This window comes from Ascaphus truei, chromosome 5, assembly GCF_040206685.1.
Source record: "Ascaphus truei isolate aAscTru1 chromosome 5, aAscTru1.hap1, whole genome shotgun sequence".
Classification (NCBI taxonomy): Eukaryota; Metazoa; Chordata; class Amphibia; order Anura; family Ascaphidae; genus Ascaphus; species Ascaphus truei.
In genome coordinates this window covers 63,951,254-63,973,897 of record NC_134487.1, presented here as the reverse complement: position 1 = coordinate 63,973,897, position 22,644 = coordinate 63,951,254, and the positions used below count along the sequence as shown (strand labels likewise).

Below are 22,644 nucleotides of genomic sequence, written 5' to 3'. Positions count from 1 at the left end.
GATGCGTATGCAGACCTTGCAGATGGCTCTGGAGTGTATGCTCTCGTTGTGTACGTTGCTCCAGTGCTTCCTATACTTCTAACTTTTCTTGTTACATAGTTATATAGTAGATGAGGTTGAAAAAGACATATCCATCAGGGAGAGGGGGTGGCTCAGTGCGTAAAAGACACTGACTGGCACTGAGAGTTTGAAGCAGGGGAGCCTGGTTCAATTCCCGGTTTTGGCTCCTTGTGACCTTGGGCAAGTCACTTTATCTCCCTGTGCCTCAGGCACCAAAAATATAGATGATGAGCTCCACGGGGCAGGGACCTGTGCCTGCAAAATTTATCTGTAAAGCGCTACGTATAACTAGCAGCGCTATACAAAAACATGCTATTATTATTATTATTAAGTTCAACCTATACTAAATTTAAATAGTTTCATTTATTCTAGCTCGTGAAGCTTTTCATTCCTTTCACTGACCTGGTCGGTCAAATCTGAAACTTCCTCTTTCAGACTTGTATTCTCTCTTTTTTATACAGTCTCTATAGTAATCAGCAGCTTTTCGTCTGCATACATCTATTTACAGACCTTTGTGCTGAGAGTGTGGACCTCATGGCGGAGAGTTCCAGCTCTGTGCGAAGGGTGTGCACCTGTTTTTGGGAGACTTCCAGCTCTATGTTGAGATTGCGAACGTATTTCTGAGAGATCTCATAGTAAAGACACCAATGTAAAGCAGTCACTAATCCATTGTGAAGAAATCCAGCACTGAGATAACAGAAAATAAATCACTTCCTATCTGCACACAAACAAATTTCAGGATAGGTCTGGGCAGAGGTTACTACACACTGAAGGAAAATTGACATAGCTGCTTAATCTCTGGTCTATAGACAATTTGTTAGCTGAAAACCACCAGTTCCTCCTAGCAGTATATAATAGAGATGCCTTAAAGTGAAAGCAATGAGCCATGCAACATTCTCTTACCATAGTGAATATTTTTTTTAGAGCAATATGTATTGCAAGTGGAATTACAAATGTAAATGTAAATTTTGCACCAATTTGGCCGTTTAGTCAATTAGTGAAAATTGATCACAACACACACAAAATAAACATCCTGAAAGGTTTTAAATCGTAGACCTCTGAAGCCTATGTACTGTACAAAGTATCACAAATAGGTGTTTGACAAATATTGGTGCATGTTAAACTCAATTACAATTGTACTTGTGTGTGCCTATGTACTAAGATCACATTTCTCTATCTGCACCAGCTGTGTTAAAAATTACTTTTTTTTACATTTATTTCACAGCAATGGACTGTGCTTGGTGTACATATTTGAACAGTATCAGCAAAAAATTATATTTTTGTGCTCCACAAAATAAATTCAAAGTGCGTCAAAATTGTCCATCATGTTTACTTTGGAGTAAACCTTGAAAAGATCGTCAATAGTACAAGAGCGGGAATTACGTTGCTATGCATCAACTCAAAAATGTATTTGATGCCGCACAGATGTTTCATTACATAGGTTAACAAAAATATTAAACAAATCATTTTTACAGTATGGCTATTATATATAATATGACACTAATAATCGATATTTAATAATATTAGTTATAAATAGGAAACACACAATTCTGTTTTAATTGTAATTTACATCAAGTATTCAACATGAGGGATGCATCAAACATAATTTTAAACCAAAAGTATGCAGCATGGAGATGTGTACAGTACTGCATGTAGGACTTAACCCTTTCATTGTGTGTCACACAGAGATATGTATGATGGAACATATTAATGGCAGAAACACATCAATCTGATATTGTGTTATTTTCATGTAATAAACTATACAGTACTTTGCTTTGTAATGATTAAGGGGAAAGTAGGAAATGTTTGTGTGGCCAACTATGGTATGTAATATTGAGTGTATTAAGTATTGGTGAACAATAATGGGTCTACATATTTCAACAATAATTACCAAAAGACAGAAGTTGACAAACTATTTATCACCCACATTTCTGGAAAACCATATGTACAAAATGAAGATATAACAAAATAAACTGAAAATAGAGTTCAGTGCCCCTACTGGGCATGCTTGCTGCCAAGCTCACTCGGCCCCCGGGTACGAGGTCTGCCACGCCTCAACCTTGGCACAAAGCACAGGAAGCCCCACTACCTGGGCGGTGGCAATGACCGGGCTCAGGTGCTCCTCAATTGGTGAGATGCTGTGGCGCCAGTGGTCCCCCTCATGTCTTCCTTGTCTGGGCAGCATAGTCAGGCAGCTTATGCTTCACCTTGCATTTCCTGCCTGCCAAGCACTTTTTAAGCATATCTCATGGTGTTCCCCACGACATTAATGTGCTGGAGAATGCTCCCCAAACAAATCAGCTGCTTCTCTGCGGTGCTGGTGCAGGAGCAGAAAGACCCTAAAAGTTTGGAGTGGTTATCCAGAATCTCATCAGTGAATTTTAGGTTTCTAATCCTCCCAGCGTCAGAAGCAAGAGTAGTCCCAAAATGTAAACTGTTTAGCTGATACAGCTGATATGGCTGAGTTATTCCGTTTGAAATGTGTATTTATTTGAAATTGCAACATGCTCATGGGGGTTATGTTCGGTAACGCACATGCGTAACACGTCACAACCCCACGTGTGCTGATGAGACTTTTTCCCAATGCGCATGTGCAGTGTATTGTTTAACGCGCCTCAGCGCTACGATAATCCCCATTCATACTGTACATGTAACATATTGATGGTCAGTTTGCTAACAGACATTGTTTAGCTTTGAGGATACCAAAAGAAAAATAATGTCCGTTCCAAATTTCGGTCGATCATTATTAGCGCACAAGTGATGGACTTCTGCGGATCTACCCCCATGATTCTTAGATCTCCGAAGGCACATGGGCCAATAGGAAGCTGTGGTGGATGACCTTGCAGCTTATAATTGGCTACCTTCGGAGGCAAGTATCTCGAGAAGCAGGGGACCCTGAAGTGGAAATGAATACAGTTCAACCCCAGAGACCCCATGCTTCATACCTAGAAAATAAAAACAGGTAAACCCACATCTTTAAGTGTTTAGGAGTATTAACTAGTCCTTACCTGTGTGACACTAAATCTCCTTATTTAAATGGCACTAGCTTTCTGTCCAGAAACTGAATTCGGCAAATCTTGCTGATTATTCATTAACACATTGCTAAGAATACAAAGTACGTTTCTTTTCAATTTTCATTATAAATTGTAAAATGATGAATTGCATTCATAAAAGTCAAAAGGGATTTGTTTAAAGCTGGTCATAAGTTTACACCAGTGATCCTCTACTAGGGTATATTATTGAACTTGAAATTATTTTAATCAGAAAAAATAGAAGAATGGCAAGAAATAACACCCTCAATTAAAAACCTGAGAATAAAGTGTAATGTTTAAGTAAAAAGAAAGCAAAATATCTTTTTTTTTTTTTAAATGAACAAAAAAATGAATTTAAGTGGATTATGGATTAAGGATGGTTTAAAAAAATGCAGGGGGTCACATGTTTTTCAAATATTAGCTAGGAGTGTTGAAGTGAGAACCACTGGCTTACACGTTTACAGTCTTATTCCACTTGTGCTAGACAGGGCACTGTTTTAACAGCTACAATGATCTTCACTTTTTGACAGCGAATACAGTTTGCCATAAAGCATACAAATACAATCAAACTCTAGATTTAATAGTAAGAGCTGAGATTTTGCAACACCCTGAATTGAGTAAGTAATCATCACAAACAGCCAGTTTCATGACAGTTATTCTCTCTCATGGTAAAGTACTGTAATGTAAAAGGACAAAGTGAGACTAAGCACTAATCCAAATAGGTAAAGTAGAAGTGTCTCTTGCAAAGGTAAAAAGTAAAATAACTAAACATATCACTAAACATATCACTTGTGAGCACATTCACATGTCTCTGACCAGACGGGTCCACAAACCTGCCTTTCCCCATTATTTGTTAGCATTCAATGCTTCCACTGCAGCCAGGAATTATAGGATTCTGGGTAATGACATGTAAATGAGCACTTACAGTGTGTCACTCAAGTGAAATAGACATTTGTATATGTAGCACACTTTCCCCCACCCCCTGGGAGATAAGGCGGCTATGTGTACGTGCTGTTTTACCTGCGGCTCACAGAAGGCCTGTGCCTCTGCTGCTAGGAGCCTGGGATGTACCCGAGTCGACAATCGGTAGCGCCTCCACCTGTACGGGATCCTACTATGTGGGATAACCCCGTTACAAGAACCTTCCATACAATAAAACACACACTAGTACGTATAACAGTTTTACTACAGGCTAAATAATACTGAACAAGTATATACACAGTTCCACCCAGTCACGCACGACCGTGCCCTCCAATATACACCAACCCTGTGTCCACACACTGGCGATACAGTCCCCAAAGTACCTAGGGCCCTTGAGCACCCTAGTGTCCGCAAGTAGCCACCCACCCAAGTGTGTGAGATAGCGCTGCCCCACTAGCGTGTGTACAGTTGGGTGGTATCCAGCTGGAGGGTCCCACACTGAAGCTAGTCTCTCATAGGTAGCAAGTGGTCTGGTCCCAGACCACCCTCCAGGATGCATCCACGTCCTGGCTGTGTCCCTCATACTGAAACTACAGGGGCAGTGTCCATAACTGATGGGCCTATCCCTGCAGCAACCACAATCTGAGGTGAGTCGGGGCTTAGCTGGGGCCTAAGGGGGTCTTTGGCCTAGTGCAGGGGCCACTGACACCCTGCACACACACACTACCTTTCTGATGTTCCAGTTCTGACTGTTATGGTCCTCAGCGCGCGAAAAGTATCAATAGCTGAGCAGGGAATCCTAGCAATCCTGTTGGCTAAACATAGCCAGGTGATCTTGCAGCCCCAGGGGCTGTATTTCCCCTGCGGGTCTTATCTAGTAATGGCCATCGCTGCTGCTATGCCCATGCGCAAAGATCTATAATGGCCACCGTGCCGGGGAACCGTTCTGTGCATGCGTGCACATCCAAAATGTCAGCGCCCTATCAGTGTCCCACCATGGAGCCTCCGGAGCGCTACCTGCACACTGCCCACCTTCCTGGCCAAACCAGCGGGTCCGCCGCTTTCTCCGGCGGCACACACACCGCAATTCCCCCTGCTGCAGCTGAGGTGGGCGGGAAGTAAGGGGGGCTGGGGGAAGCGGAGAGTGAGACCGGGCCACATATACCATTCCACTTGTTAGAAGTTGCCACCGAAGAAAATATCAGAGTAACTTCCTTAGGAGTACAACAATCTCCATATCTGTTTTCCATCTACTGTGTAGATGTTTTTCAGTGTTAGAAACAGCACTATTTTTTTTTTTACAATTGGTATATTAAGGTATATATTTCTTTTGATTGGCTACATTAGTAAATGTGATGTACAATGTACAGAATGGCCATTTCAATGTTCAATGCAGAACATTCCGTATGGCCCTATTCAAACATCTGAACAACTAGCGGTATGTGAAATAAGAGCAGAAACCATAACCAGTATACAGGCATACCCCGCATTAACGTACGCAATGGGTCCACAGCATGTATGTAAAGCGAAATTGTACTTAAAGTGAAGCACTACCTTTTTTCCATTTATCGATGCATGTACTGTGCGGCAATCGTCATATACGTGCATAACTGAAGTAAATAACGCATGTGTAACAGGCTCTATAGTCTCCCCGCTTGCGCACAGCTTCAGTACAGGTAGGGAGCTGGTATTGCTGTTCAAGACGGCGCTGTAGACAGGCGCATGCGTGAGCTGCCGTTTGCCTATTGGGCGATATGTCCTTCCTCTCGTGTACTTAAAGTGAGTGTCCTTAAACCGGGGTATGCCTGTATAAAAGCACAACATATTGTCTTAAAGCTACAGTTCAGTCAATATCCTGCATGTGTGTTTTTTTTAATAAATCAGTTCTGTAGTAAGAAAAAATACTTTTAGCATTTTCTGTTTTTAAAAAAACAACTTTGAAAGACCAATTTTCTTGTATTCTATTTTAACAGCCATTTGCTAAGGCACTGCCCCTTCATGTCCTGTCACAAGCTCTGGCACACCCCTTTGTCAGCCATGCCCTCCCTCTAGCACATGTCAGTGCAGGAGTGCTCATGAATATTCATGAGCTTCCACTGAGAGACAGAAGCAGAAGAAAAACAGATCCCTTCACTAATTATGTCACCAAATTTCGCCTATCAATACATGGAGAACGAATTGACCTGCAGCTATACAGTTCTTTAGGTAATTAGAGATTGCACACATGAAACTATTGAAGTAAAAAAATAAATAAAAAAAAAAAAAAAAGACTGAACTGCAGCTTTAATACAGTAAAGGAAAGTTTATAATGACCTGCTTACATGTCATAGGATCTACTAAACGGCAAAACCTAATAACCTTAGCCGCAGAATCCTAAGCATTTTTTATGCATCATGTGAAGTGAACCTTAACTGTAAATAATTGTATTCATTTTACACATCAGTTTAAATAAAAATGCAACAATGTTAATTGCACAGGCTATAGAAATTAATGTAATTCAATGTACATTTAAGTGTGAGACCTGCTACTGATCTCGATAGCTCATGGGTGAGGTCTGAAGTTCAGAGATACTCTGCTCTCATAATTGACTCTCTCATTAAGTAGTATGAAAGTAAACTGAAGCATCTACAAGAGTTTTTTTTAATGTTAACATATAACAGTTTATAGCTACAGTATATTACTGTACTGGTTTACATCAGCCTCGATGCAGGTTTCATTTACCTTCAAGTGGCTGTACAACACAAACATTAAAAACAGTGCTGCCATGCCAAGTCCCAGGAAGCAAAATTATATAGTAACTTCCCAGGTTCAGGGATTCTAGATGCCGGCCTACACCTAATGGCACTGTAATATAAGAAATCAGACAAATGCATAAAATGTACAACACTGGAGATAAGAATTATTAGCACTTCATTGAATTACCAAAAGCAACTGCAGGAACACCATAGAGACATGGGAGAAGAGTAGCAAGAGCACCCCCTAACCAGCTACTCTCCTGAGCTCCTATTGACCAACGACCCCTAGTGGGCTACCAAGCAGCACAGGGTGCAGTGAGTATACACCCTGCCTGGTGGGAGCTCCACAATGTGCTGGCCAGGGTGATAGTCGAGCTTGGAAGGGGTAATCACACCACTGACCCTTTCCCTCCCACTGTCTTCCCTTTCCCTACTGTCCCTTCCTTGTTCCCCTGTCAAACCCTTCTACAAATGTCCCCCCCTGTCACTCCAACTGCCTCACCCATCACTCCAACTGCCTCCCCTGTCACTCCAACTGCCTCCCCCCTGTCACTAGAATGGTCTCTACCCATCACCCCACTTTCCTGTCACCCCTTTGTCTCCCTTCCTGTGTGTTCCTCCTCCCTCCCCATGTGTCACCCCTCCCTACCTACATTTCAGCCCTTCCTCCCCATGTGTTACCCCTTCTTCCCATGTGTCACCCCCTCATCCCTCTTCGTCACCCCCTCTTCCTCCTTTCCCCATGAGTCATGCCCTCTTCCCCCGTCCCCATGCGTCACACCTTATTCCCCATTTCCCCATGCATCACACCCTCTTTCCCCCCTCCCCATACATAACCCTCTCTCCCCTACCCCCTTCAAATTGTATGCTGTGTTAGGTTATACCCTGGGTCTCTGTATAATGCTGCTGGCTTCATATCAGTGTGTAGCCCTGGTAAGATTAGGGGCTACATTTCTTTCCTCCTTCTGGCATAATCCCTGTTAAGGGCAGGTTGCCAGGAGTTATCATGGGTTTTCCCCACATCAAGCACTTGCCCTGAATGGTGGAGGTAGGTCATCTGACCCTGTGTCCAATCAAGAGACACAGGGGCAGTGCCTGCTGATATCATAAAGAGCAGTGCACTTCCTATTTAGTGGTGTGTGTAGAGAGTTAGTTAGGCAAGCAGCCTATGAGTAGAGCTGATAGAAGATAGTGAGGTGGACCAAATACCTCTCACCCTGATTAGGGGGTGAGGGAAGAGCTAGCCCCACTCTGGACGGCCCTGAGTCCAGAGTGGAGGCAGGGACCATCCTAACGGAGAACAGCTAGTGGGCTGTGTGCATATTGATGGTACCGGTCTGCTGCTGTTGCTGCAGCTGAGGCTGGAGACGGAATAAAGATTCTGCTGTTAAAAAGATCTATTGTGTGAGACTGCAATCTCCCAACCCTGGGAGGGGATGTCTGTGGTAGGGATTCCACCCCGCATCCCTGGGGTTACTACAGATGGAGGCGCTGCACCATTGAAGAAGAACGAAGGCATCCACCCCAGTAACCTGTCCTGTTGTTCCCCCATGACACCGCGGGAGACTCAGGCCCTCCTGTTGCCAGCAGGTATGCACCACACTAAGTCATGTAGCCAGACCACAGAACACCTTAGGGGGCCCGATCTGCGATTGGGTGGGGTCGATGTGTTACAAGTGTATAGTGGCTGGCTGGCTACATGTCAGTGTATAGTGCCGTCTGGCTATCCTCCACTCTATACACTGACCCAGAGCACAACATGATGGCACTACACACCAAGACGATCAGGTTATGCTCTGTGTCAGTGTATATAGGTATTAATATGAATGTATTTTTTTATTGGGGCCCTTTGACAATGACACTGGTAAATTCTGGCTCCAACTCCCAGTCAGGTTGGCCACCCCTGTCCTAGAGTGTCGGTGTGATTATCATATCTCTTTAGTTGGACAAAGGAAAAATAGATTGGTTCCCACAAATAACCATAAACATGATAGAAGATTGTTTATTTAAAACTAATTCAAAAAGCATGTAAAATCCAATAGTATTTTGACATTTTATTTGGTTCTAAAAATATCCAGAGCTTTCCATTAAAAATCTGTTCCGCGGTGTAAAATCCGTCAACAGATTGTTCCAGATTAATTTAAAAAGAAAGCCATTGGATACAATCTGCAGGGATTTTTAAGAATCCAATTGTGGATTCTGCAATCCGTTAGACTATTAAAAATCCGGCAACGAGTTGTGACAATCCATGTGGATTGTCAGTAATTAAAAAAAGACGAATCACCCTTTTTGAGACTGATTTGCGGAAATCTGCGGACCAAAAGGGACCGGACGATCCGAGGCAGAACCAAATCCGAAAAAATAATTCGCCCATCTCTAATCACCGCCATTCAAACCCTATGGAAAATCTATCCTATTCTGCATTATCACTGACATTAAATTCTAGGAAAATCTGTGCTATTCTGCAATATAACTGCCATTAAATCCTAGGAAAATCAGAGCTATTCTGCATTATAACGCAATATTCGACATTATTAGCAGGTGCAATAACACCTGCTACATCTCTACTCCATCAGTGCTTGCTTCCCAGACCTGTTATCCTTTGAATCACAAGCATGTGTGATCTAGTGCAATTTGATTATTCAGCAGCGTTATCCAACTACAAACCTGCATCCTGAATCTGAAATGTTATTACCATGTCTAATAACTTTTATAATGGGATAACTTTATAAAAACATTTGTCTGTCACTTATCTATACAAATTGCAGCCATGCCATCTTTAGACATTGTATGATGGGGTTTGGATTACGAATATGACACAACGCCAGGAAGAGAGATGGAAATTCCTCAAACCTTCCACAAATGTCTTACACACGCAGAAAACAGCAGAAAGAGACCAGCCCGGGAAGCACTTCCATGACTTTTTCCTTAATAAATAAGAAACACTTTTTTTTTTCCTCTTTTCTGTTTTAGAAGCCTTAGATTAAGAAGAAGCTATTTCAGAGTAGCAACAACCCCCTACTTTACCGATGACATAGCTTTTGTGTCAATTTCCAAGTGATATGGGAAATTAAAATGGTCTCCATGTGCATCATTGTCAGCAAGCCATTGCTGTGACTTGCTGCATCCCTCCTCACTGATTGGCTGCCACAGCTTCATTAATAACATTTAGGTGAGTGCCAGGGTTAAAAATGATAGGGATGTCTTGACTCAGTCATAACCCTCCAGTGGGAGGGCTTCATTTGTATGCTTATTGCACAATAGATACTGACTTTCATATTTTTTTTTTATGCAAATTCACAGATTTTTTTTACCTTTTTAGTGTTGTTTTTTTGTTTGTTTTTAAATGTGCAAAAAAAACAACACGTTTCTAAACATGCGATTCTTTATATTTATTATCCTTCTATATTATTCTTGTTATTTGCTTGTTGGAGGGTAACAACAAAGGCTGAATGGAACTGTGTACTGACATCATCAGTGCTAGTGATTCATGTAATGGAGTTTTAAATAAAACAATATATGCCTGTATTTTTTTGCCATTTAGATATTTCCTACAGAAGATTTATTTAACACTTTGGCACTTATGAAATGACAGTGAGAGTAGAATTTAATTTTTGGTGGCTACTTTAATGTATTGTTTTGCCATGTAATTTAATAAAAATTGTTAAACAAAATATCGAGCTCTCAACCAGAAGCACAAATGTTACCAAGTCATCCAACAGAGGCCATGCGTTATTAAGGCTCTGAGTGGTTATATTATAGGTATATTCAAAAGTGTTAGGTGCATCACAGAGATCCTCTTTGCATTAATGTTTATTTAATGGCTATGTTTGAACATTACTTTAAAACATAGAGTGGAAATTAATGTATGACCCTCAATAGCCTTATTAGAACATAATTATGGATATCTTGAGAATAATGTGTCTTTTCTTTTTTTTATTTTAAATGCAAGATCATCAGGAGTATCTTGCTCATCCACATTTATTTAGCTTAATGATACATATAACTGATCCTTGATAAATGTGAGCCTAAAATGATGGCTAAGATATTGGCTCCTATTCAATTTGCTATGAAGCGTATCTTCTCTGTGTTGAAGAAGTGTTCATGGCCACTGATTTGAACTGAGCTGCTCCCTAGCAAAGGAAAACATCTTCAAAGCATATCAAATAGCAGCCACTGCATTGTCACAGAGATGGAGACTTCAAGTGGGAAATTCTAACAGAAAGTGAAATTGTCATATGTGCTCCCGGCATTTATGCTAAACTGCCACACCGATCTTACAATTATGTCTCCTGACCCAAATAGGAGCCAAATGAAAGTAACAGAAGAACCATTATAATTACTGGCCAAATATAATATCTGTGCGGTCAGTCCTGTAACTGTCTGTTGCTCGACTGCTAAAACTCTGACTCAGGCCCTCATTCTCTCCCGTCTTGATTACTGTAACCTCCTGCTGTCCGGCCTTCCTGCCTCTCACCTGTCTCCCCTACAATCTATCCTTAACGCTGCTGCCAGAATCACTCTACTCTTTCCTAGATCTGTCTCAGCATCTCCCCTCATGAAATCCCTCTCCTGGCTTCCGATCAAATCCCGCATCTCACACTCCATTCTTCTCCTCACTTTTAAAGCTTTACACTCTTCTGCCCCTCCTTACATCTCAGCCCTAATTTCTCGTTATGCACCATCCAGACTCTTGCGTTCTTCTCAAGGATGTCTTCTTTCTACCCCCTTTGTATCTAAAGCCCTCTCCCGCCTTAAACCTTTTTCATTGACTGCCCCTCACCTCTGGAATGCCCTTCCCCTCAGTACCCGACTAGCACCCTCTCTATCCACCTTTAAGACCCACCTTAAGACACACTTGCTTAAAGAAGCATATGAATAGGACTGTGGCTATTCTGAACACATGGCACATAAAGCTTGGCCCCCTGCAGATGCACTTACCAGAACTCCCTCCTACTGTCTCTGTACGTTCTCCCTACCTACCAATTAGACTGTAAGCTCCTCGGAGCAGGGACTCCTCTTCCTTAATGTCTAAAGCACTTATTCCCATGATCTGTTATTTATATTATCTGTTATTTATTGGATTACCACATGTATTACTGCTGTGAAGCGCTATGTACATTAATGGCGCTATATAAATAAAGACATACAATACAATACAATACAATTTTCACATAGTGTTCCAGCCATGACAAACATAGTGTAGATATAGCAAGACTTGCTGTCCCCAGCGCTACGGATGAACAAGTAAAAGACTGTGGTGTTGGGGACACTGTCTGCCACTGTCCCACTGCGGGGGGTCCATGCTTCTCAATAGGAGAACCCCTCCCACACCCCCTGCCCACGCAGCATTAATCTTCCATATTCGGTGAAGTGGTCACGTGACCACGATAGCATCACCGAAGAAGTTACATCTGTAGATTCTCCCAGAGACTGTCTGGGAGTGTTGCGAGGCTCGGTTCCGTGGAGTTTCGGCAGGGCCTCTTACCTTTTTCCGGAGAGGCATCTGCACCTGCCACATCACGTTCTCATGGTGATGCGGCAGCGTGTGTCATTTCGGTGTCATGTGACATCATATTGTCATGGCGAAGCATCGTCATGTGATTGCAGGAGGAGATGACGGCTCCGTAGAGAACGTAAGAGGTACTTCCAGAGGCCCCGCGATCTCCCCCGGCAATCAGTTAAAGGTAATTGAGAAGAGCGCAGGGCCTCTGTACGCGCAGGGCTAGATGCAGTGGAACCGATGGCACCGCCATCAAGCCGAACTTGCTTCTCTTATCTATTGCTGCTGACAACATCTTTACATTGGCACCAATAATAATTATTACTCCTTGCCCATTTGACAGAACTCTTTATGCACTCTCCTTACAATGGCTTTTGGTTAGTGTCATCTTAAAACAGGAGTATCGAGAAACACAAACCTACCCATGCAAGAAGGAGCAGGTTGCTTTTCACTGTTCCGCAGTAGCCCAGCATCCCCACAATGATAAGAAAACAGCAGACCGCAATCATCACTGGATGGAACACAGGGAAGTAAGTCAGAACTACAGCTTCCTCCACCCTGAAATGATATGACATATATATTAAATTAAGTATACTGCTATAACAGCGATGACAAAAAGGCCTAAAATATATTGCAGAAGAACAATGCAAAAAAGGAGTTCATAAATAATCATGTTGGCCTTATTTTAAATTAACATAGAAATGAGAAAAGGAATCGTCAAGAAAAAAAACTTATAAAAAGTTATAACCGATTACATTTGTTCACAACTATATTGTAGTGGTACTCTGGTGTGAAAATAAAAATAAGTATCCCCTCGTATTTCGACCACTTTTAAAAAAGGTATCTAAAGCTCCTATCCAATTACAGCTATGAAGAACTCTCACGTTTGTTAATTAAAGCAACACTCCCAAATGGACTTTTTGTTTTTATCTTTCTGTCACATTCGAAAGTGGAGACGGCCTCCTGCTGTATGACGTCATCGGACTTTTTTCCAGGCATTCCCTGAAATTACATGTAGCAGGGTCCCCCTTGGTCCCACTTGCTTGCGTTCTGTTGCAGGGACCTCCACGCTATGTGCAAGGAATGGCAGGGGTAAGTGCGTTGCCGGGGACTCCCGGCGACATCCGCTACAGGGTGCTGCCATGTTTATTGTGTTTGCGCATGTGCAAAGGCTTGCGCCTGTGCAGAAGCGTCAAGGCGGTCATCTTGCGATCGGCACAGGATTGCACAGGTGCAGAAGGTGGCCGGCGGCTATTACAGAAGTGCAGGGCTTCCCAGAGTTCGCGCAGGCGCATGGAGAGCTAGCGGCGGCCATTAATGTGTCGCGCGTGCGCAGTACCCATAGCGCAGGCGGCCCTAATGTTAACGAGGCCCCTAAGAGACTACAACTCCCAGCAGCCTCTGGGATCTGCCCTTTCACCCTATCACCTGCTGCATTGAAACCAATAGGGTTTACAGATTCTCCTGCAGCAAAGGAGATACAATGTTGCGTGCTGGAGTCAGGAAGCTGACAGTGGAGCACAAGTGTGAGAGTGTCAGTTAGGAGCTGGGACACAGAGAGGGGAGGGTGTGTTTGTGCAGGGAAGAAAGTAGCCTCCTGCCTGCACTAGGCCAGAAGTCTCCCCTTAGGCCCCAGCTAAGGCCCGATTCACCTCAGCTTGTGGTTACTGCAGGGACTCCCCTTAGATAGGGGCAGGGTCCTGTAGAACCCAGACAAGTGAGGGTCCAGCCAGGAAACGTAACTATCCTCGCCATTGCTGTGAAGGTGAATTGCTGTGAATGTGAATTGCGTGAAGGTATAACATCCTCTGCGTTAGCAGAGATAAGAGACATTATAAAGGTGGATCACTCCATGCGGGAGCCACCCACCGCGGAGACGGATTCCTGATCTTGCGTCCGACCCTTTGTGAAGATCTTTACACCCGGGCGTGGACGTATGCCCGGGCAGGTATCGTATTATACGTGCACCAACCAAACCGGTACATCAGGCGCTGATCCCGCCTATAGGTTCTGGGTCTCTTAGTGGACTCGTGGGACTCTGGGTACACGGTGTTGGGGGAGGAATAAGGTGTGGGGGTTAAGGCACTGAGAAGACGGGTAGTTGTGCCTATGAGTGCCATAGAGGGACTCTGTCAATGTCATATTGTTGATGTATGTTGTGTTATGTATTGTTTCCTAAACAGTAAACTGTTCTTATATATATACTTCGGTGTATGTGCTTACTGTGTATGTGGGTCCTGTGTACGGAACATTCTACACTCCTAGAATCCTACACCAGTGGAGGCGCTGTAACTAAGATTGTTCCAGAGGATTCACCCCAGGCTCTTACTGGCGGAGGCTCAGACCTCCTGTGAGCCTGACATGTATATTGCACCACACCTGGCAACATATAGGTTCCCCCTCACATGCACTCTATCTGCGATTGGGGGTGGGGGAATACCCGTTACATACATTTTAATTGTTGTTGGGTTTTCCCTTGCTCAAAATGACATATGTGTTCCTCTATATGTGACAAATGGTGTTGCTAACAGAAGATTGCTTAATTGCTTCCATGTTCACCAAGTTCCTCGTGCCACTCCACCAAAAAAAAATATAGCCCCCAAGGACGTCTTTTCAACATGCACCAAATTTCAAAGTCATAAGAGTGTATTTGCATGTTTATTCTTGACATTTGTGGTACATGTAATACCTTTTAATAGACCAACCAAAAAGTTCCTTATATACATTAAAATTAGTGTAAAGCTATTTCAAGGCTTCAGAAACCTTTCATCATGTTTACTGTAGCAGTATAGATAGGAGAACATTGGAGTATGCTTATGTACCCAAGGAGGTGGGTATTCTCAGCAGGGAGTGTAGTGAATATATAATTAGCACATACAGTATTATCAGGAGCTAAGTATGATCAATTTTAGATGTAATGTGAAAAAATCGGTTGACTCATCATATTTCAGTGATGGGAGCCAGCGAGTGGATTCTGTGCCATATTGAGATATAAAACCAATGTCTTGGTTCAGACCACTTCTTTTCCAGGCCAGAAGTTTAGCCTGCCAGCACTGCTTAGTTGTGTGTCTTTACTGGCCAACATTTGAAAGATTTTTTTTCAGGAAGATTTAGGATAAAAATGCCATTGGGGTTGAGACATTATTTTCAGAGAGACTACAAGAAAATGATCATTTTCAGCTAAAAATCAGATTGTCTCCCTCATAACTAGGGAGAGTTATCCAGCACAGTAAATGTGTATTTATTTATTTATATAGTTGTATCACAGCTTAAGACTCTTCTACACTTCTTCATGACTAGTAACTAGGGATGTACCGGGTCCACAAAAATGACGGGAAACCGGTACCAGGTACCCAGGGGAAAAAAAAAAAAAAATACCCGGTTGGGTAGTTTTAACGTACCTGCAGTCAGTGGCGGAAGTTTAGGAGGATGATGGCGGCATCCTGATGGTGGTGAGAGCAGAGGAAGGCATCCTTAAGCCGGTGGAGGTGGGAGCAGAGGAACATGTGAGCAGAGCCGGAGCGTTACTAGAGGACAACAGGGGAAGAGCACGCACCAGCGTTCGTACCTGGAACTCTTCTGACTTTCCGTGTCTGCCGATACTACAGAGCAGCTCCTCCCAGGCTGTCCTCTAGTAACACTCATGCTCCGGTCACATGTTCCTCAGCTCCCGCCACCGGCTGAAGGATGTTTTCCTCTGCTCCCACTGGCTGAAGGATGTTGTCCTGTGCTCCCACCTCCACCAGGATGTCGCTGTCGTCCTCCTCACCCTCCGCCGCCGGCAAGTCTCTTCTGCTGTTCTGCTCCTGCCATTCTCCAAGAGAAGGACCAAGGGAGCAGAGCAGGACGGAAATACTCGGGACTGGGTCCCAGCGCCCTGGGCCGGTTCTGGGTACTTTAAATATTGCTGGGTAGGCCGGGTACGGGATAATTTCCGGGTACCCGGTACATCACTACTAGTAACACTTCATGTTAAGAAACCGCTGCAACCTTTTTCACGCTAGCTGCACATGAACTGCCTTTGATGTTTAACAACATCCTACTATCTAAGACAGGAGTCGCCAGCTCCAGTCCTCAAGGGTTACCAACAGGTCAGGGTTTAAGGATATCCGTGCTTCAGCACAGATGGCTCAGTCATTGACTGAGCCACCTGTGCTGAAGCAGGGATACCCTTAAACCCTGACCTGTTGGAGCCCTTGAGGACTGGAACTGGCCACTCCTGGTCTAAGATAAACAGCAATACTAAAAGACCCAATAGTAAAGCTACTAACTTTACTAACAGCACAAAAACACAGTACATACAGGTAGTTTAACATTTCTAAAGAGCTCAACAATATTCCGTTTTTTAACGGGGCACCATTTTATACAACAAAATTAGATTTTGCATGGAAATACAGCACAGTTCTACATATTATCTCCCAAGGTAGTAACCGAGTAACTTGAGATTAGATACGTGCTTGCGAAACTGCAATTAGATACACCCAATTAGTCTGCACATTCAATATACAAGCAAAATAAACAGAAAAACATTTTCAACAGCATGGCTGAGAGGAGACGATCAAAAGAACCAGAGCGGCACACTGGAATTTCTCACCAATTTAAAAGGCCATAGTATGCTAACCATGAAATATGTTCGGCAGAAAGGCCCTAAAGGGCACTGCTTAATACGCTAAATGTAAGCAAACATGAAAGTGCCCCTTGAGCCTACTAAATGGGAATTACATTTCCTTGCATATCTTTTATTTATATTTGTTCTCTTATTACACTTCGGAATATCTTACCTTGTCTCTGCAGTTAATGTAAGCACAGTGTTTATGTAGTCCCTCATCCAGGCAGAAACCCCCAAAACACATATCGACATCAACTAAAACAAACAGAAAAAAAATGAAAATATTATGTACAATTCTCTAAAAAGTCTTGCAAAGCTCATCAGCAGAGAGATTGTACAGCCACTTGCTACTATCTCTGGGGGATTTTCTGTGGGAGAGGAACACACTTGTCATTTTCTGCACTGCTTCTACACCTACTGTTTTAAACTGAAGTACTAATGAAGAGGCAGGCTTGTTTTGTGTCAGACAAAGCAAAACCAGAGGGAAAGCATATTATATAATACTGGCATTAAGGCACAATTCTTGCAACCCTGTTGGTCTGTGAGAAGGGCGCGTTAGTTGTAGGTTGTGAAATCTTTCAATGGCCCCACATTATAGTTTTTTGTAAATCAAAGCTTCCTTATTATCATTTAGGAAAATAATTATCCACAAAAATTGATTTAAAGGAGCAGTTCTACCTACTTGTTTGTTTGGGGGTTTGTTGGGGAGGGCATTGGGAGGTTTAATAAATTTAGCAGCTACCTACCTTCAATAACATGTAGCCAGCTAAGCTGCTGATTGTAATATGTAATATACTACAGTATGTTCTCACGTGATCGATGAGCGGACAACTGGCATTTTGGGGGGAACAAAATGGCTGCCAGTTGTAAGGTAAATGCTATATCTTTAGAAATATTTTTAGAAATAAGGCGCTCACAAAAAAACCTTCAGGTGTCGATATACCATGGGTGCTCAGCGAATTGTAGAATCGTCGTACAATATTGGGGAAGGAGTGGCACTCATGGTCTTGTTAAATACTGAAAATGTTCTTATTTACAGGGTCGGCATTTGGGTCCTAGACAGATTTGGACCTTTTTCAAGACGGTTGACACAGTGAAAATAAAAAACAACTTTATAGCCACCCCACGTGAAATTGGCGCCAAGCAGTGGAGTTGCCCATATCCTAGCAACCAATACAAACAATGTGATTGTGTTAGTGTATGATACACCATTCAAAATACAGTGCAATACAAAACTAATAAAGCATAATAATAATAAAAGTACTTAAAGATATAGCGTTATTCATACTGTATCATAATTGAAGATATAACACACTGAACTTCATAGAAGAAAAATAAACGGGATGGAATAGTACAATCAGAAATGAATACTGATAGAAAACTGAAAAGTAGTAACACTAGAATGTGTTGCTATTTATATTGTACTTACTAAGAATGCAGTGTCAGATTTCCCATTAGGCCCGGGCCGAGGGCTGCAAAATTTGGCCCCATGTACTTTTGCCGCACTCTGGACCTATCGGACTTAATGGGAATGCACTTGCCTGTGTCAACCTTCTCCTTTCTGCCGACCTCCTACTCCATTGGAATCCCAGAGTCAAATGATGCCACGGACATCACAAACGTGGCATCACACAGCGTCTCTTTGCCATGCCAATGTGACATCAAATCACATCATGTCGCGTTTCCATGGCAACATGTCGCCATGCGACGTCACGTTCGTGGCATCATTTGACACTGGGATGCCAAAGGAGCAGGAGGGGCAGCAGAAAAGGGGCGGCTACACAGGCAAGTGCCTAGGGGTGGCAGATTTTGAAATCCACCACTGTAAGCATGTCAATTATGCAGAATTATTGTTGAATAATTGATAGGGGTTAGACTAGGTTAGGGGCAAAACAAGGTTAACCAGGCTGTCCAAGCGGCACAAAAAAATATACCTTGTTTTTGTTTGAATATATGCAGCCTTTGATTATCTTTATTAAAAACAAATTGCCTAAGCTGCCGATCGATTAGTTGTCTCCTGCTTCCCAGGGTTTACCAATTGGCTGCCTTTCAGTTTCAATCAATCCTTCAGTCAGTGTAAGGCTACGGCCCCGCTGCCTGCGCGTCTGCGTGGCAGGCGGCGTGTGCAGCCGAGTCCCCCGGTCTGCAGTGAGCTGCAGGAGGAAAGACCAGGGGCGGGGGGGTGCGTGACGGGGGCGCGGCCATGACGTCACCCGTCAGGTTCGCCCTCATTGGCTGAACCACTGGGGGCGTGGCTTAGCGCTCCATCGCGAGTCCTGATCTCAATTCTCTTGAGAGCAGGAGTTTCTGTCGACGCAGGACGGCTGCCCCCCCTCGCAGCGGGCCCGGCCCCATTGTGAGGCAGCTCTTGTCCCCGCAGCGTCCGCCACAGCGGGCGCTGCAGTAGCCAGTGGGGACCTGGCCTAACTCAGCAGATACAATGTATCCTGATATCACTAAGGTAACATTATCTATTGTTACAGTTTACAGCTCAAACTGCTAAGAACATTTGCAACTAATTATCACAAACAGGAAAGTGTTGCAAATTCTATAGAACTCAAAGTATGCTCAGTATATTAAAACTCATTAAACATGGCATTAAGAGTTGAATTAAAAGTTTTAAAAAATGCATTAAGTATTAATATTACAGAACTGATTAAAAAACAAACACGTAGACTATTGCTAAGATTGCTCTTTTTGAAGCAGCATTGGAGTCACAATATAACATTGCGACTCCTAGGGGTAAAATAGGGGTCCTAGGGGTAAAATAGTCAGGCAGTGTGGGAACCAACCTTTGTAGAAAAGATCTGTAGTGAGGAGCTAATAGGTAACCGCAGTTCCAATAGTGGTGTGGTTTATGATCCACAAATATGTAACATGACATATTTGCTGTTCGATGTACAGTAATACAGAGTATCAACAGAAGAGTGAATACATTTATATTTTAAAGCTCTTATTAGGTGTGGGCACAGTCTAATACTGTTATCGGGACAAGCACTAAATCTGCATTTATAGATGCTGGGGTGTATTTTCCTGACCTCGATATTATCTCACCCTATAGACTTAATGAGGAGTTCTCTCTGTGTAATTCTCTCTGACTCTACTCGATTTGTGTTTTTACAACCAAATTTCCTTCTTGTTATACTCAAGTATATACTTCAATATTTGATGTATTTAAATATGTGTTAATTCTAGCATATATTGATGCAGATTTACAGCTCTTCTATATAAGGTTATTAGACTGTTTGTTCCCACACCTAATAGGACCTTAAAAATATACATTTGTAGCCCCTGTTCCCCCGTAACTAACGGGGCTACCGGTACTGCCGTTACATGTTTGGCTATCCAGGAGGGTGATTTCTTGTTCAACTCGGTCAGCGCCTCCACCTGAGAGGGATCCCAGCATAGCGGAATAAGCCCCTCACAGGAACCAATATCAGCAGTAATCACACACACACACAAGTATATAATAATGGGTTTACTAAACATAGAATATACAACCTGGACCCCACAGTATATAACACACAACCCAATACGCGATGAGTGTCTCCAAAGTACATACGTGCTTGGCACCAATATCCCTGATGTCCTTTCCCCCCCAATAAATAGTGAAAAAGTGACTATAAAGGCGCGAACAACTTAGATGTGAAATAAAAAAGTGAATGTGTAGAACTAATATAAATTACACAAAATAAAAATCAAAAAAGTGATAATCAATATACAAGTATTAGTCTAATAACCCAGCTCAAACCCTCTGGTGGGACCTGTTTCACGGGTTCCAAGATGTAAGGTAATTCTCCAACAATCCAGGAGAAGCATGTAAGGGAAAAGAAGACAAGAAAACACACAATATAAGTGCAGATGTATGGAAAAAATGAGAAAAGGCACGTAGTGATATCTTGGCTCGTGTGTCCAGCCTACTCACAAGATGTAGATGAATAAAAGGCGGTTTGCAAGAAGGGCTGCTACCCGTATGGAATGAGTGTAGTCGGGATCCCCCCTCAAAGGCACAGTCAGCGATGTGATGAGTTATATGAGAGATGAGAAAAAGCTACATAGCGCGATCAGGCTGATAGATAAATTCTTTATGTAAAAAGTATATAAAATGCGCACTTACAATGTGCAAATTTAAAACAAGCATATGTCACTTAATAAGTGAAAATGAAGGTTCGCCGCACTGCTCACCACCTCCCCTGGGTTCTCCAAGCTTCCCCCACTCGTGATCTGTTAATGGAGCTTGTTCTCTTGCGCCCGTCGGCACATGTGACGTCACGGCTGCAGGGCTGGTGAACTACGGATCGCCTTCAGGATCAAAAAGGTACCACTCAACGCGTTTCGCCCAGTTTGAAAAAACTATCCGGCTTCGTCAGGAGTGTATATGCTAGTATGAATGTACCCTTTATATACCCCTCACATATATCAATTAAACATTTACAGAGGCGGCACATTTTATTTGAGTGCGGCTAGCTCCGCAAGCCGGGGGATGCCCCGGCATGCTAGCAGCACTCCCTTGGCGTGCCGCGCGTCATCGACGCGCGGTCACGTGTCATCGGGTGCCTGCGCCCGCTGCACGCGCGTCCCTGAGGGAGCCCTGGTGTCCCGCGATGTGGGGGACGGCGGCAGGGGGTTCCGGGGGACCCGGCGGACCCGGCAGCGGGAGGGAGAAAGCCCCGATCGGAGGGCGCTCCTCCGTGTCTTCGGCGCGCGCCCGGCACCCTCCGGCGCGCGCCAGGTTACTGCTGCGGCCGAGAACGGGCAAATGCTCGAATAAACTCGGCCGCAGCAGTAACTATGATAATACACTCAGCCCAGATGGCACTTGAATCTGTATTCGTGAACAAACTAATAATGAACAATAAATAAATAATGAATGAGTATCGCATGATTCCAAAATAACAGAATGTAACATACAAAAACAGCAGAGTACAATATACAGAGAAGAGAAATCTATGAACCGTCATTTGGAATTTATCAAGTTTATGTTATAGAATGTTCCTATATATTATATTAAGGAAAGACTGAAAAAACGACTCGATCAGATCTTAATATTATCTTATTATGTTAGCAGAAAATTAGATGTCCATGGATTAAGTATCCTTATGGACAGGGTGGCAATACGGTAGCTAATTATAGATCTATAATATTTAATGTAATACTTATCTTAGTTCTTATTATTTGTATTTTTATTAAATCTTATAGTTTTCTTATAATTCTTATTTCAAGAGGAAAGATGGGTAACTAGTAGTGTAGATGTAATTACTATCAGGGGATTCAAAGGACAAATACTCTAGGCACTAAGAAAGGTTTAAATCGTATATCAAATTCCAATATACATACATGAATATTCCATAGTATATCTATAATTGGTAGCATTTAAATTATATGTGGTCTTCATTAATAATGAGAAGAAATCATCATATAAGATCTGATCGAGTCGTTTTTTCAGTCTCTCCTTAATATAATATATAGGAACATTCTATAACAAACTTGATAAATTCCAAATGACGGTTCATAGATTTCTCTTCTCTGTATATTGTACTCTGCTGTTTTTGTATGTTACATTCTGTTATTTTGGAATCATGCGATACTCATTCATTATTTATTTATTGTTCATTATTTGTTTGTTCACGAATACAGATTCAAGTGCCATCAGGGCTGAGTGTATTGTCATAGTTAATTGTTTAATTGATATATGTGAGGGGGTATATAAAGGGTACATTCATACTAGCACATACACTCCTGACGAAGCCGGATACAGTTTTTTCAAACTGGGCGAAACGCGTT

The 22,644-nt window shown here is 42.8% G+C and overlaps 1 protein-coding gene across 4 annotated transcripts in view; it reads right to left on the bottom strand.

Annotated features, from left to right (window-relative positions):
• TSPAN12 (tetraspanin 12) overlaps positions 1 to 22,644 on the bottom strand; it is a 215,352-nt gene that overhangs the window by 149,792 nt on the left and 42,916 nt on the right. For all 4 annotated transcript variants that reach the window (XM_075599947.1, XM_075599943.1, XM_075599945.1 and 1 more), the window contains exons 3-4: positions 17,033 to 17,115; positions 12,674 to 12,809 (exon numbers count right to left, since the gene is read on the bottom strand). In XM_075599947.1, the coding sequence (XP_075456062.1) occupies positions 12,674 to 12,809; positions 17,033 to 17,115 (219 nt within the window). The remainder of the gene's footprint in view (positions 1 to 12,673; positions 12,810 to 17,032; positions 17,116 to 22,644) is intronic.